The 15,930-nt window shown below is 54.3% G+C and overlaps 1 protein-coding gene across 6 annotated transcripts in view; it reads right to left on the bottom strand.

Moving 5' to 3' along the window:
• Positions 1 to 901: 901 nt before the first annotated feature.
• The window catches only part of Arhgap27 (Rho GTPase activating protein 27), a 29,467-nt gene continuing 14,438 nt past the window's right edge, over positions 902 to 15,930 (bottom strand). For 3 of the 6 annotated variants that reach the window (XM_026777055.1, XM_005369073.3, XM_026777056.1), the window contains exons 4-18: positions 9,125 to 9,544; positions 8,617 to 8,799; positions 8,348 to 8,428; positions 8,194 to 8,277; positions 7,925 to 7,992; positions 7,592 to 7,682; positions 7,081 to 7,185; positions 4,621 to 4,719; positions 3,635 to 3,740; positions 3,381 to 3,503; positions 3,210 to 3,308; positions 2,964 to 3,041; positions 2,732 to 2,866; positions 2,535 to 2,640; positions 902 to 2,422 (exon numbers count right to left, since the gene is read on the bottom strand). In XM_026777055.1, the coding sequence (XP_026632856.1) occupies positions 2,245 to 2,422; positions 2,535 to 2,640; positions 2,732 to 2,866; positions 2,964 to 3,041; positions 3,210 to 3,308; positions 3,381 to 3,503; positions 3,635 to 3,740; positions 4,621 to 4,719; positions 7,081 to 7,185; positions 7,592 to 7,682; positions 7,925 to 7,992; positions 8,194 to 8,277; positions 8,348 to 8,428; positions 8,617 to 8,799; positions 9,125 to 9,544 (1,956 nt within the window). In that variant the 3' untranslated portion in view covers positions 902 to 2,244. Of the gene's footprint in view, positions 2,423 to 2,534; positions 2,641 to 2,731; positions 2,867 to 2,963; positions 3,042 to 3,209; positions 3,309 to 3,380; positions 3,504 to 3,634; positions 3,741 to 4,620; positions 4,720 to 7,080; positions 7,186 to 7,591; positions 7,683 to 7,924; positions 7,993 to 8,193; positions 8,278 to 8,347; positions 8,429 to 8,616; positions 8,800 to 9,124; positions 9,545 to 13,971; positions 14,062 to 15,930 lie in introns of those variants that run through there. The other 3 variants (XR_003376559.1, XM_026777058.1, XM_026777057.1) reach the window with 3 other exon arrangements.

Genomic DNA, 15,930 nt, shown 5'->3' with positions numbered 1-15,930 from the left:
TGGAGAACCGTGGGCATGTTTAGGAAAGAAAGGCAACTCGCCATTCCCAGGGATGAGCTAAGGAGAGGAGGGGTTGTTCTGGGGCTCACTGTGGCTGCTGTGTTTCCATGATTGCTGAGGGCAGAGGCCAGCCATCTGTGAGAGGGAGAGAGAGGCAGACTGGGCTATGAGGAGAGTTCCTGAAAGCCAATGATGGGAGAAAGCACAGCTGCTGATGAAGATGGCAGGGGAGGTCCCCAACAAGTAAGATGCGGGGATCACGGAGGGACCCAGCAACAGCTGTATACCCAAGAGGACGGGAGAAGCTCCAGTTATGGACCGGAAGATCACACTCTCCCTGAGTCACAGTGAAGCGTGAGCCCCAGTGTGAAGTGATTGGAAATGGGGCCTCGGGGAGAGCCACGGTTTAAGTGATTGATGTTGGGATCGGAGTCCTTGTGTGGAAGCACCAGACCTTTAGCCTCACGGCCCTTTGGGAACACAGCAAGAAAGCACTGCCTGCAAGCTAGCGATGTCCTCATTCCACCCTACCCTGCTGCAGCCTCACCATGAACATGCAGCCTCCAGCTTCGTGAGAAATGCATTTCTACTGACTGAGCCGCTTGGTCTGCAGTGTTATGGCAACACAAGCTAACTAAGCCAGCGTGGCCACAGACACACGTGTGCAGTAGTGTCTGTCACAACCAGAGAACATAACCCAGAGATCCTTCATTTGGCAAATAATTAGGAAAAGGTGGCTGCTGGTCCTGGTGATGCAGTGTCAGTACTTGGGAGGCGGAGGCAGGATGGTCAGGAGTTCATGGCTAGCCTTAGCTGTACAGTGGGGTGGGATGTAGACAGACTGAAGATCGGTGCAGGCCGTTATTGAAGTACGTTCGCCAAAGTAGGAGAATAAATGTATTTTATTTAACAGTTGTTAGGTTGCCTTAAGACTTTAAATATGTGGGTGTATGGTGGGAGGCCTCCATTTGTTCTCTTCTTGGCCCTGCTAGCATCGGGGCTGGGCTTGCCTCAGCCTTACTCACTGGGCCCTAAGCTCCAGAAAGCCCCAGAGCACAGTGCCCGGCACAGGAGGGCCCACAATAAATATTGACTGCAAGAAACCAAGGGGGAAATCGGAGTAAAAGGCTGGCATGGTATGGATGATCAATAAATATTAGCTATTATTGTTTGTTGAGTTAGTGAGGGTGGGTGGAGCTAGGGGCTCAGATCCGTAAACTGAGGTGGTGTGTGCATAGGGAGGGGGAAGCTGACACATGCTCAACTCTCTGAGCCCGAGGCTGTGACCTTTCTCCAGTGGGCCCCTCCCAGCTCTGCATGGCAAGTGAGTACCTGGTAGGCACTCAGTCAGGGTGCAGGCAGGGGCTGGGGGCTTCTATTTGTGCTGTTTTCTTCCCCCAGAACAGCTGTGGTAGGTTCCCTGTTGCCTGAAGGGACACCCCCCCAACCCCCTACCCCCCAGCCCATGCAGGGTGCTCCTGGCTGTTTGCTCTGCTCTGCCCATCCGCGGTGCTGTAGAGGGGGCGAAGAACCACTTCCTCCTCTAGGGGCTGGGTTTGCTGTGGGGAGAGCCTTTGCAGGGATTCAGGTCACCTTTGGAACCTGAAGTCGTTTGACTTCTGCTGCAAGCCCCAGTTCCCTGGAATCATGCATAGTGGGCGCGGGGTAAGCATGTGGTGGGCATGAGGAACATGGAGAGAACAGGGGTGGCCCAGGGAGAGAGCAACGCGGAGGAAAAGCCCACAGGTGGCCTGCAGCAGGGTGGCACAGGAGCATAAGGCTGAAGAAAGCAGTCAGTGGCCTGGGCTGGCAGCCAGGGTCAGTCCTCCCCTGGCAGCAGGGACAGTGTCAGTAGCTGCTTCATGACTAGCGCAGGACCTCCTGCATAGCGCGGGGCCTACAGAGTCTCCATCAAGGCCTGGCCAGATGCAGGCCCGTGGAAGCCAGAATGCCTTCATCCAATCCCTCCTCCCAACTGCGGCCCTAGGAAGCGCTCATCTGCCCCGACTCCCCGGAACATTCTCGCGTTTGCACATTAGGCGGCGCTGTAATCAAGAAAGGGCGCTAAGGAACCCCAAATAGGGATACAGCAGGGAAAAATCACATTTCATGAACTGGGGTCATGAAGGGGGTCACCATACCCTCTAAATCGAGGGGTGTAGAAGTCACAGTGCAGCGGGGTGGGAAGCGGAGAGCCTGAGAGGAGGTCCAGCCTCATGGCCTCCAGCCACCCAGGGTCCGCAGTCAGTGAGGCGGGAAGATGTCTGCGCACTGCTGTAGGATGAGCTCCACCACCTGGTTCTGGAACACCATGGTCATGGGCATGCTGGCCTCCTCCATCTCAGGCCGCAGCAGCGTGGGCCCGAACACTATGGCCACATTTTGCACGGACATACGGTTCTGCTCGCCGTGCTCGATCACCCTGCAGTGGGAACGGTGGGACCAAGAGCTCAGAGGCTGGGGAGTCTTTCAACAGGGGCCACAGCCACGACCAGCGCCCTCCATTTTGGCCCTGGGAAGTTTGGCGTGCTCACCGGCACAGGTGCTGGATGAGCAGTCGGAGTGTGTCGTGGTTGGGAGCGGGCAGCGTGCGCACCAGGTCACGTACACAGCGGCTGCGCTGGGCTGGGTCCTGCAGCTCTGGGTAAGGGAAGGAACCAGAGGTGACAGTCTGCTGGCTGTGACAAAGGCAGGGCAACCTCCCCACCCGTCCTCTCCCTAAGCCGCTCACTGATGGCTGCTATGAACTGGTGGAAGTGCGAGAAGGGGAAGAGGGGTTCTGGCAGCTCCCGGAAGAAGAGCTTCAATGCGCCCGTAATCACGTGGACGTCCTCCCAGCGCCCGTCATCTAGGTCCAGGCGCTCATCTGCGGTGGGGAGAGACCGGGGGTGGAGGGGGGTGGAAGCAGTCAGCATCCACTTGTGTTTTCAGCCACCAGAGTAGGGACTGGAGAAGAACCTCACCGTGATCCACCTTATAGCGCAGTTTCTGGATGGTGGCCAGGTTCCCACTGATGCGGTACAGCCCGTCGATGTCCAGCCCTGAGGGAAGGGGAATGGCTGAGCCTGGAAGGGCTAGGGACCCTAGCAATTTCTACTCAGGATCTGCCCATCTGCTTCTCCTTGACCCTGTAATCCCCCAGGGGTCTCCACCCTTTGCTCCTAGAAGCCGGCCATGGAGCTCTGCCTTGTCTGTGCATGCGTACATACCCCGGGCCTCGACAGTGCGGATGCATTGCTGCACGAAGCGTGGCACGGGACTCCTCTCGCGTTCACACAGTTGAGCCAGTGCACATCCAAACACCTGGTCTGGGGGAGAGATTGGTCAGCCCCGCCCAGCTCCGTGCCACCTGAGCCCGGATCCCGGCGAGTTGCAGGTACCTTTGATGTAGCCCTTTTCCCGCAAAGACTGCAGAGTGGGTCTTCTCTGTAGGAATTTACGGAGCTTGTGCCGGACCCTGCTCAAGTCGCTCTCCAGGCCTCCAGGGCTCGGGGAAGGTGAGGCTGTCACAGACCGAACTCAGACAGTAGGTGGTAGTGATAACATTGGCCCTAGATCCTCAGCCAGGGCATCACTTCCAGCCCCCACCCCCCAGGAGACTCTGGTTATCTCCCCACCGGACCCCACTGCACACCTGCATTCTGCTGCACATCCTCCTCCCGCCAGCTTCCGAGGCGCTCGCTGGACCCGAAATCAGCACTGCTGGGCTCACCTTCCACCCCCTGGAGCAGGTCTGCAGACTAGAATCAGACAGCCTCAGAGAAGCGAGGCCTGGGGCCAGTTGGGGCCTCTCCCGAGCAGCTCTAGCCCGGAGACATCCCAGGAAGGTTAAAGTTCAGGAATCAACATCCACCTTCCTTGGCTGCAGAGTCCTCCAGGAGCTGCAAGGTCATTCTGCCCTCTCCCTTTCTTTCTTATCCAGGCTGTCTTCAGCAGCCTCCCAGTTCCTGACTTCCGCACAGTTTTCAGTCAACTCTCTACATCCCGCTAGACTGGCTCTCACTCATAAACTTGCTGCATTGCTGACTGCACCAATACCTCCTGCATCTGGATTTCTGCTGTATTAGGACAATCAAAATCTGCACCCAGCGCTAACTCATATGAAATCAAGAATCAAATACTATGAGGTCATTTCCATCTAAATAGCTGTTGATTTTGTTTGTCACAGCTGGGGAGTACACTCAGGACCATTTTGCATACTGGGCAAGTCCTATATAGTCACAATGCATGACTGACACTACCAGGGCTATGGCTCAATGGCAGGGCACTTGTCTAGCAGACACGAGGCCTTGAATTCAATCTGTTGACCCTTCATCTTCCAGTTCGAGCTGTCACCCCTGTCTGAGTCTGGTTCTCGGGGTACTTATATACTTTTCCATCTGCCTTATAATGAGAAGCTCCTTCGGGTTGCGGCTGTGCCCTCCCGTGGAATCCTGCAAGACCAGCCCCAGAGCGGGAGTCACGTGCCTCTGGACAGCCCCTCTCACCAGCAGATGGGCTGCTTTTGCAGAAATGGCACCATTCCATTGGTGTCATAGGTTTTGGGTGCATAGCTTGGGGTTCTGCATAGAAAGCCCACGTCCCTGTCAGTCAGCCCTGAAGGTCCCAGGCTCTACCTACCAGCTCCTCGATGCCTTTGGCTATGGCCTTGTGCCAGGTGCTGATGATGGCCTCCGAGTCATGCTGGATCAGGTACTCTGAGCCATCTCGGCTTCGCAGCTGAAGGGACACAAGCCAGTCAGTTACCCCTGCTCCCTGGGTCTGTCTTGGGAGTAGGCTTGGAGTGTGTGTGTGTGTGTGTGTGTGTGTGTGTGTGTGTGTGTGTATTGAGAGGGAGGCAACCTAATAGACTCGGAGCCTAATAGAGCAAAGGCCTCAAACCGGATCCAAGCCTTCCTCTTTCTTTAATGCTGTGGGCAACAACGTTTGTGACAGGCAGACTAAGTGGGGTCACTTTCTTTGGGAGCACACAGCCAGTAGTGACAGATCAGAGCTCTGCCAGGCTCCTTGCTGACTGACACAGAACACTGCAGGCCTCCCCAAGGGCATTGGCAAAGTGATAGAAAATTCCTGTGGGAGTCTGGCTGCTGGAATGGCAATGAAAAAAAAAAACTACAGGGAGTAGAAATAGATCGTGATTGGCTGATTCTAAACACAGAGTTGTCCCAACTGCAATGCCTAGCTTTGGAAGTACGTATCAATCTAGCCCTTTGGTCCAGAGTGAGGCAGAACCTGGCTCAGAAGGTGGGGAATGACTTCTAGAGTCAGAGAAAACGGTTTTTTGGTTGTTCTTCTTTTAAAATTATAACTCAGAGGCCGGAGAGATGGCTCAGTCAGCTGTTAAGAACACTCTTGCTCTTGCAAGAGAACCTGGGTTCAGTGCCCAGTGCCCATAAGGAGGCTCACAACCATCCATTTCCAACACCAGTTCCAGGGAATCCAATGCCCTTTTCTGTGGAGTACCAGGCACACATGCATACATATATACACACATACATGGAGGCAAAACATTCACACATTTAAATAAATATAGACCTGAATAAAACTTGGAAATCATCAAAAAATTAAGCATGCAAGTGCCCTGCAGAATGTCTGCACTATGCGTCTGACTTTCTTCATAATAAGCTATCTGAAGCAGACCCAAGGTGCCGGTTTAGCTTTCATGGAGCTCTTTGGAAGGGCACATATCCCTCTGTAGCCCAGTTCATAAAGCTACACATTAGAAACTTCTTTAAGAACCAAGAGTTAGGGGCTGGAGAGATGGCTCAGAGGTTAAGAGCACTGACTGCTCTTCCAGAGGTTCGGAATTCAATTCCCAGCAACCACAAGGTGGCTCACAGCCATCTGTAATGAGATCTAATGAGATCTAGTGCCATCTTCTGGCCAGCAAGCATATAGACAGACAGAACACTGTGTACATAATAAATAAATCTCAAAAAAAAAACCCAAAAACAAAAACAAACAAACAAACAAAAAAACCCAGAACCAAGAGTTAGGACAGTTTGGATTCCCAGGAACCTAGAGAGGACCCTCCCCCTAACAGGAAAGATCTATGTGACCAATCGCTGTCCCTTTTCTCAATTGCTGCCTGGAGAAATAGATCTAAGTTTCCCTCAGAGACCACCAGAGCATCACCTATTCACGGTTTGCTCCTAGCTCCTCCCCATCCTGGACCATCCCTAACTTGTTTTGACAGATACTGGCTACTTTTTTTTTTTGGTGGTGGTGGTGGATTTTACCAGTTCACTGTCAAAGGGTTTTTTGTGCATGTGTATATGTGTGTGCATGCATGTGTGTATTGTGTGCACACATGTGTAGGCGGAAGCCAGAGTTCAAATCTGGGTGTTATTCCTCAGGTGCTGTCTACTTTGTTGTTGTTTTATGACAGGGTCTCCTGCTGACTTGGAATCCAACATCTAGGTTAGATTGGGTGGCAGGCAGGCTCCAGGGAATCCATGTCTGTTTTCCATGCCATGGGATTACAAGCCTGTGCCACCAACCATGCTACTGAGTCTGTGTGACAAGTACTTCACTCACTAAGCCATCTCCTCTGCCCCTCGCTGCCTGTGCTTTTCTGGAGTTCTGCCTCACTGCTCTTAGGGACGGTCACCCCCGCCCCCCGGGCCCCAACGGTGAAGGGCGTGGTACTACGGGGCCTTTGCCAGAGTCCTCTTGTTCTACCTGCTGGGAAACCAGACCAACTTGTCACTAGTCTATTCATTGGGGACCCAATAAAAACTGGAGTCTGGGCTCTGGCCAGTGAAAGCAGGTTGCTGGCTTAGCCCATCACAGTGAGCGGCTAGACTCAGTTCTCAGTCTCAGACTGGTGGCTGAGAGAGGGTCTCTCTGGGGATGGCAGTTTTATCTCCCAGAGACCTGCTTCTTACCCTCAGGGGCAAGGGCTATGAACTCTATACCCAGAGTGGGGACTTTCGGACAACACAATGAACACTGAAACTAAGATGGGGCACCCCTGACTTTGAGTCTTGAGCACTCCAGCCCCACTTTCTGCAGGACCCCATTCCTGGGCCCTGTCTGCAGTGGGATTTACGGGCCCCTTCCCCCAATCCCACCACTCACCTCTAACACATTCTTCTTGCTGGATTTGTCTTTGGAGGCCCAATCAAGAGAGGCCCCCTTCAGTTCGACCGTGTACTCTGGGGTGGAGAGCTTGGAAGGATGCCTCTGTGGAGAAGGAAGGAATGGAGGAGGTAAAATTACAAGGGGCATCCACCCACACGGGCTTGCTAAAATATGTGGACCAATACACCAGGCTCCTAGAGCATCTTTGTCCTAGGACCTGCTAGCCAGCAGAAAGGAAAAGAGGAAGGAGCCCAACCCCATTTTGTGAGCAGGTATGCCAGGCCCCAGCCTCCCAGCTCTCCAGACTGGAGCTGTCTATCACCAAGGACTGTTCTGCAGGCACCAGTAGCTGGAGTGCTTTGTACTGTGGTGAACCTGCCAGCATTGTCCCTCTTTGCCACTATCCAGCTACCTTGGTACTTGGAAACCCATCTTCTAAACCAGCCTTTCCTAAGTCAGCTCAGAAAACAAGAGCAGAAGGTCTCCCTTGCTCAGTGACAGGTCTCACCAGGCCGCCCGCAGCTGAGGTTTTCGAGTCCTTGAAGAAGGTCAGGACGCCACCTTCCAGCACTGTCCAGGAGGCGCTCCAGTGTTTCTTCCTAAGGACAGAGAGAGGTGGGGGTGGGTAGGGTTGTGATCTGGAGGATTCACCCCCACAGAATTGGATTCCCACCACATAATAGCTGGCAGGCAGGGAATCTTAGGTGCCTCAGTTTCCTCATAGGACTTTGCATGGTCACCACGAGGATTAGTAAGAGCGTGGCATAAGGGGACTTAGCACTTGGGGAACTGTATCATCACGGCCCACTCTGCCATGCTTGGGGTCTGGACAGGCCCTCACCGAAGTCTCTTCCCCTTGTCCACTGTTTTGGTACGATGGAGCACTCCGGCCTTGTCCAGGGTCTTGATCTAAGAAAATGAGGGGAAGGGGAAATGGTTATGACAGGAAAGCAGGAAGAAACAACGCTAGCATCTCCTCAGCTGGACGTTCCCTTACAGGCTAGGCCTGAGGCTCACAGCACCCTGCTATCCTCCCAGGGCATCCATGCCCCCTCTGCGCTGGGTCTTATAGGGAAGGGAAGGGTATATTCCTTCAACCCCTGACCCCACCTTCTCCTCTGGAGGGCTAGCCTGGGCTGGAGTGTCACTATCCTGGCTTGATTTGCGAACACTCCGAGGGGCGGGGATGGGGACCTGGGGAAAGAGACACTGTTACCCATCATCCCCTCCACCTTCCCCAGCTCTCCCTTCCCCAGCTGTTTACCTGGGGCAGCTCCCACTGCACAGAGGAGTCCTCTAGGTTGTAGAAATACGGCTTCCCATGCTGGTCCTCCAACCTCACCCACTGTGGACACAGGAATGGTCAGGACCCTCAGCCCAGAGTCCAGGATGGTACTAGGGGCTGGAGTACCAGACTTAGGACTGAATGGCGTGGGTCTGCCCTTTAGTCTCGAGGGGAGGTCCTAATGGAGGAAGTCTGGGGAGTGCCGTGCCAGCAAGGTTGTCTAAGTTCGGCTGCTAGCGATGCCCTACCTGCTCTTGAGTGAACTGGTTGGTGTACAGCGTCTGCTTGTCTTCGGTAATGTGACAGGACCAACCATGGGGTGCAACCACAGGAGAAGTGGGGCCAGGATCACTGAAGGAGCCCACAGGAGAATAGTCCTCTTCGGGGTAATTACTCAGCAATTCGGGGTAGTCTGTTTCAGGAGTTGGGGGCTGCAGGGACCAGAAGATGGAGTCAGAGGTTCTCTGTCTCCTGCCTCCCCAACTTTGTACCAGATCCACCTATTACTCTAATCCTCCGGGCCAAGAATCAAGAGAAGTCAGAGACCCTCAGAGATGGCCCTGTCTCTACTCTCTGGTCCCTGAGAAGCAAGAGGTGGGGACAGAAACCGCTCAGAGGGTGGCCCCGCCCCCATTCCGTGATTTCTGGTTAGCATGAAGAGGGGTCAAGGATGCTCGGAAATGCCCCCCCCTATTGCCCCACCCCATCCTCTGATCTCTAAGGAGCAGGAGGTGGGATCAGAGGCCCATCCCTCACCCTCTGAATTCCCGGGCTTCGCGGGCTCAGGCTGGGTTGCATCTCCAGCGGTTCCTGGGGCTCCTCCTCCAGGTCCTCAGTCTCGTCCTCCCAGGCAGTCTCACCGGTCAAAGGGTTGTAGAAAAACACCCTGCGACTCTCCTCATCCCAGTACTGGCCCCACTCTGTCTCCAGGCTCTCCCCGCTGCCCACAGAGGCTCGGGAGGTGGCCGGACTGGTGGCGCCTTCAGAGGCCTCAAAGGGTGACTCCCAGGTGGTCACGCCCGTGTCGGGGTTATAGTAGTAGGGGCGCCCAGTGCCCGAGTCGGTGTGCGTCTCCCACACTGGGCTGAGCCGAGGAGGAACTGCAGCGGAGCGCGGAGAAGTGGCCTGAGGTTGCCTCTCTACATTCGCATACACTGGCTCCGGGGGGTCATCCACCTGCAGGAGCAGAAGGAGATGACTTTTGGGGTAACTCCAGAGTCCCACAGGGTGGCCTTGGACATTTGCAAACTGGGCAACCTTCAGCAAGCCCTGGTACTTCTCTGACTCAGTTGCACTGGGTGGAAAACTTGTGCTTTGCCCGTGTCAGAAATTGTGGTAAAAGAAAGGAAGCGCTTTCTGAAGGAGCTCCTTGAAGCAGCGCCTGCTGCAGATGGGAAGATCAGCTTGTCAATCACAGAACACTAACTCAGGTCCGCGGAGGGGAGGCACTGGCAGCAACAGATCAAGGGCCTAGGACCTGTTCTTTGTGGGTCTCATTTGGAGTCCTTTTCAGTCGGTGGCACCACTAAAGGCTCTCACCACCCTTGATGGCTCCAGTGATGGAATCTGTACTGCTGGGGGCTGCTTTGCAGGAAAGAGAGAGAGAAGAGAGGAGAAGAGAGGAGAAGAGAGAGAGAGAGAGAGAGAGAGAGAGAGAGAGAGAGAAGAGGGGAGAGGGGGGAGGGGGACCCAGGTGGGCTGGAGAATAAAGGGTCAAAGAAGGGAGAGGCCCCTCCCCCCAAAGGAGTGAGCCATCTGAGGTTTCATCTGGCTAGACACAGAGGAGAGGCTGGGGTGAGTCACACTCTTTGCCTCCTCCTGCGCAGAAGGGCAAAGTCAGAGGCCTGCAGAGGCCACCCATCACCTGCCAGGGCTTGGGCTACCTTTCCTGCCACTCCTTGTTTGCCCCTGGCCTTGAACTTTAAGCTCTAGTTGCAGCACCCCACCTCTCTGCTGGAACTTCTGGGGCCCCCTTGCACTCAGCCCCTTTGCAGCCTGTCTATGTTCAATTCCACTCAGCTCACCCCAAGTCTTCAGGTCTCAGCTCTTGAGAGTGTCAGGTTTCAGATCTGTCCCCAGATCTCCCCAGATCCCACCAACAATGCCAACCCCCTAGAGAGACAGACAGCCTCACTATCAAACCCAAGGCAGCAGGAATGCACCTGGCTAACAGTTTTCTAAGAATACACAGTGCTCCCAGCAAACAGTACACCTCAAAAAGCTATTATGGTGGACTGGGGAGGGGCGGAGCTCACAAAGCATGCAGGGAACCCTGGGTCTGATGCCCAGCACTGCATACAACCAGGCGTGGTAGCACATGCCTGTAATTCTAGCACTCAGAGGACAGAGGCAGAACTTCACAAGTTCAAGGCTATCCTCATCTACACATGGGGTCTGAAGGCAGGTTGGGGTACGTGAGACCCTGTCTCAAAAAGACCCAAATAGAACAAAATGCTGACGATGGCCTATCTGGCCAGTGTAATTATAAGGCTTAGGTTTTTTTTTTGGGGTGGTGGTGCTGGGTAACTGAACCCCAAGCCTTAAGTGCAGAAGGCAAATAAGTGCTGGTCTGTAGGGCTCCACACCAGTTCTTTTTTCTTTAAAAGGTCTGGGGATTCCATTTCTTTTTTTGAGATTCCTATTTTTGTAACAGTAGGTTTTTTTTTTTTCTTTTGAAAACACAAAATACAAAATGGACCAACAAGATGGCTCAGTGAGCCAGCTTTCTGTCTTCCATATGTGCACTGGGACACACTCACACAGACACAGTAAATGTACTAAGATAAACTCATCACAAATGTTCCTCCTCTGTTGGCCAGGACACGCGTGTAAGGGGAAGCATGGCCTACTCAACACGGCTTCTCCCTGGGTTTTAGGAAGGAAGACAAAAAGCACTCATTTGGGACTGGAGAGATGGCTCCGTGGGTTAAGAACATTTGCTGCTCTTGTAGAGGACCTGAGATCAGTTCCCAGCCCCCACATGGTGGCTCACAACTGCCAAACTCCAATTCCAGGGGATCCGACGCCCTTTTCTGACCTCTTTGGGCACCAGGCACACATGTGATACATGCACAAACATGAATTTTTGTACTCACACGCAGAAAAATAAGTAAATATTACCACCACCCCCCCACGTCATGCATCTTACTCCTAAGATCCCTCTGCTCTGCCGTGTAGCAGGAACTGAGCTGGATGCTGGGAATGCAGCAGAGAACAAGTGGACACAGGTCCCTGCTTGGCAGAATTGGCCTCCAGTGCACACATGGCAGGTGTAGGGTGCGGTGAGTGAAACTTCTCAGTGATGGTCACTGCTGAGAAAGACTGCAGAGGTCGGGGCCAGCGAGAGGGCGCAGCAGTTAAAGGTGCTTGCCGCCAAGCCTGACCACCTGAGTTTGAACCCTAGGACTCGCTCAGTGGAGCGAGAGAACTGACTCCGCCAAGCTGTCCTCTGACTTCCACATGTGCCGTGACACACATGATTATGTGGGCATGCAATAAATAAATAAAATAGGATAAAAAGTTTCAAGGCCTGGTGAGGCACGGGAGGTTACAGGTTCTGACAAGGTGGCTAGCCCACAGGATGCAGGTGCTGGGCTGAGCCACCGATTCTTCTCCTTTATCCCTCCGGGCTCATGTGGTGGAGACAGGGACTTCTGCATACTTCTTCTTTCTCCCTGACCCCAAACCTCATGTGTATTCCTGTATTCCAGCTACCCCAGGCTAGCCCACCTCACCAGAAGAAGTCCCTATCCACTTCCTCACTGTCCTCTTCCTTAGGCTGTCCCCTTGGCCTGACTGTCCTCTCTCATCCTCCCCACGCGGACTTTGCTCTTTGGGGAGCCTCAGGCCACCATCTCTCAGTGGAGAGGATTAAGACACTCATGGCTTTATTAGGGTCCAGTGGCATTCTGCCTTGGAGGTTGGGGAGTTGCCCACCAACCTGACCTCCTTTCTTCCTTCCTTCCTCTCCCCTTCCTTGTGTAGTGCCGTACGTGTGTGTATGAACGTGGGTGCACATTCGTGTGATGTGTATGGTCTGAGGTAGACAGCGGCTGTCTCCCTTGATGGCTCTCCACCTTATATATTGAGGTGGGGTCTCTCACTTGAAGCCAGAGCTCACTGATTTAGCGATCCCCTGCCTCTGCCTCCCCAGCGCTGGGATGATAGGCAGACCACCATGCCCACCTGGCATTTACACGGGTGCCAAGGATCCAAACCCTGCCTCAGGCTTACACAGCGAGTGCTTTACCCACGGAGCCCTCTCCCTTTCCCCAAGGTGCATCTCTTGTGAGTACGACATAGGATGATGTGGCAGATGCCACTGCCCCCTCAGGTGAGACAATGCCCTGAAGTATATAACGGATCTATTCAAACACTGCTTTAATGTGCCAGCCAGTCCTGTGGCGAACATTGGAAACAAACAGCACAGAGTGTGAGAAAGGATTTGCTGGGGACGAAAGTCTGAGCCACAGAGCCCAGAAGAGTCACTGGGACAGGACAGACACCAGAATGAGAGGGAGCAGAGAGGCCAGATATGCCTCCTGCCCCACACCTAGATACACTGGGACTGTGGCCTTGCTGTTCCAGGATGGGTGGTGGTGGCGGTGGCCAGAAGGGTCCGTGGCTGGTGTGGAGAGGCTGAGGGGCTGCTGGGCTCTTTGGAGGAGGGATTATACTTGCCAGACCATTGGAGCTGAGGGATCTCAACTAAAGGACACACCGGCAGGTATGGGGGATGCTGAGGAGAGAGAGAGTTAGGTCCCTGCAGTGACAGGGCTATCACAAGAAGAGATGATGCAGAGACATGTGGTGGGGACAGGAAGCATTAGAAAGGAGTGCTGTCCAGAGACACTAAATGCTTGGGGTGGAAGATAGGGACCCCCACAGAGGGAAGCAGGCAGAACCACTCCCTTTAGAAGCTGCAGTCATGGAACTGTAGTAGTCACTGCTCCCTCAAACTCTGAACCTCTCCATGGGTCCCCCTCCCTCAGAGAAGAGCTAAAGGGACTTTCCTCTGCCGGCGAGGTTCAGCTGGGCTCTCATTGCTCCTGGGTCTGTGTAGGCCCTTCATTGTGCCTTTTTTGGGGGGGAGATAGTGGAGCCTGCCAAGCTGGCCCCCACTCTGGAGATCCACATGTTGTCACAGTCTAAAAATAGTATCAAGTTGTTCAAGTTGTACCGTGTAGACACAGGGGCTGGGCGGGGAAGAGGAAGAGGCCTCCCCACCTCTGGTCAGAGGGCTGAGCCAAGAGAGACCTTTAACGCTCACCACAGAGATCCCCCTTCACTTCTTTATGGTTATGCACTCCTTACCTTCAATCCCCCACCCCAGATACCCCCTCCCCCCGCCCCACGTCCTCGTCCACAGTGGTGGAAGCCCTGTCTCTCTTGTCCCAAGCTGGGCATCTCAGATCTCTCTGTGTTCCCTTGGACAGGGAAGGCCTCTGAGAGGGAAAGTGCTGAGATCACCTGACATACACCACTCTGAGCTACAACCAGCTCCCAACAGTGAGGTACAGACCTGCTATAGCTCCAAACCCAGAAGCCCTCAGCTACCCCGTCAGAGGCTGAGCCTGTCCCCGACTCCTTCCTTCTATCCTTACCTGTGCCCGCAGGGCCCGGCTCTGCCTCCTGGCCAGTTTGGCAATCATGTCCACCATCCCGGCCCCTCTGAGTTGCTGGGATACAGCCTGGGAAGTTTTTAGGGGGTGGAGCCCAGGATCACAACTCTGGGCTGGCACAGGGCAACTGGGAAACAAGAAGTTGCCTTGAGATGGCGCGAGGCTGAGTCTGTGACTGGTTTCCTGTCAGGGCTGCGGAAGTGCCTGAGACAAGGTTGCCTGATGGGTGGGGGGTGGCGCAGATTGGGGTGTTTTCATGTTTCCGGGACTCCACTGGCTGTCCCCCTGTGCTCAGTGCTCTGGTGACAGAGGACATTCAAATCCCAGCTCCAGATGTAGCTCAGAGCAGCCTGTACCAAGATGCTCATACCTAAGTCACAGGTGGGATGGAAGATGGGCTCAGGCCTCACCAGGCACAGGTGAAGGAAGGACTGAGGAGGAGGCTTCAGCCTGGGCTAGCCTAGGGTACCGCGTAGCTCCTGTGGCTGTGAGGATGTGAAGGGGAAGGTTGTGGCAAGATGTTCAGATGAGGAAGAGGTCTGGACACAAGTGGTATGGGGAAGCTGGTGTCTAGACTCTGCCAGCCATGAGAACGGAAGGGGCAGTGGCCATACCACTGTCTTCCCACTTGACCACCTGGCCCTGTCTCCTCCAGACATGGTCACCAAGCCGTACCTACCCTCTTCCTCCCAGGTGGCCGCACGCACTGATCTTCAGAGATGTCTCTGCATCTGTGTGTGAATCTGTCCATCCTCCACTGAGGACTTAGAGAAAGAACACCACCCAGCTGCCCACCTCCCTTCTGATTTCTCCTCTGTCCACCGCCTTATGCAGGTGACACTCCAACCCAAGCACACACAGTGGACCCGGCATACTCCAGGTGAGCATCTGGGGCTTGTCCACCAAGTCCCTGGCGACCATCTTGTCTGTCCTGCCCTTCCTCAAAGGGCTCTTCCTTCATGAGTCCTGTGTCCATGGGTTCCTGGCTTGTTTCCAGTTTGGGCTCTGACCCCCTGCCTGGTCTCCCATTTCAGAAATCGCACGGAGACATGACAGAATTGAAACACTTGCTGAGAACACAGAAGGCTGAGTCTGTGGTCCTCCGCCCTTTTGGCACCCACATCACGGCTCTGTCAGAAGTTCCCAGGACACAGGGCCACCGTCCTGGGAAGCTGGTACTGCTCTGGATGCTCAGGCCAGCTCTCAGGCTAAAGTGGCTTCCCTTCTCCCAGTAAGCGGGAGTGATGGCCACAATTGGTGCCCACAAGCACACCATGCTGAGAGTTACACAGCAGGTGGGGCCAGAGCCATGGGCACAGACTAGCTGCCTGGCATGCCATCCGTCTCTCCCAGGCTGGCCTCACCGTCAAAACTCTAGAAGGGAGGAGGTGTGTGTGTGTGTGTGTGTGTGTGTGTGTGTGTGTGTGTGTGTGTGTGTGTGTGTGTGGGAGAGTGTGCGAGAGGAAAGTCTTGTCCTCTTGGTTGAGAGGTAAAATAAATGTCCCAAACATAGGACATATAAAGGCACAAGCCTGTAATCCAGCACTCAGGAGACTGAGGCAGGGCTGTAAATTCAAAGGCAGCCTGGAATTCATGCACCTCAGCCTCTTGGCTATATAGTGAGAATTGTCTCTAAAGAGAAACAAGAGAAAGAGGGTTGGGAGGGAGAAAGAGAGAGAGGGCCTAAATCAAAGACTCAGCCAGGAACGGGCAGGGACTGGCCTCACCCACTCACTGAGCCTGCCCACTCTTTGCCACTCAGATTGGGTGGCAGGACAGCAGGAAGGAACTGCACTTTTTGCCTCAATGTTGCCCTGCTACAACTTCCTAGGGGCCAGAGACTTGTGTTTCTCTCTGTATCCAGCCAGGCCAGGCTGAGAGCTACATGCTCACTACTGTACGGGGGCAATGGGGGATGCTCACTACTGTACGGGGGCAATG

Source organism: Microtus ochrogaster, unplaced genomic scaffold (assembly GCF_000317375.1).
Source record: "Microtus ochrogaster isolate Prairie Vole_2 unplaced genomic scaffold, MicOch1.0 UNK44, whole genome shotgun sequence".
Taxonomy (NCBI): domain Eukaryota; kingdom Metazoa; phylum Chordata; class Mammalia; order Rodentia; family Cricetidae; genus Microtus; species Microtus ochrogaster.
Note: the sequence above shows the minus strand (reverse complement) of the source record. Positions and strands in the feature narration are given on the sequence as shown.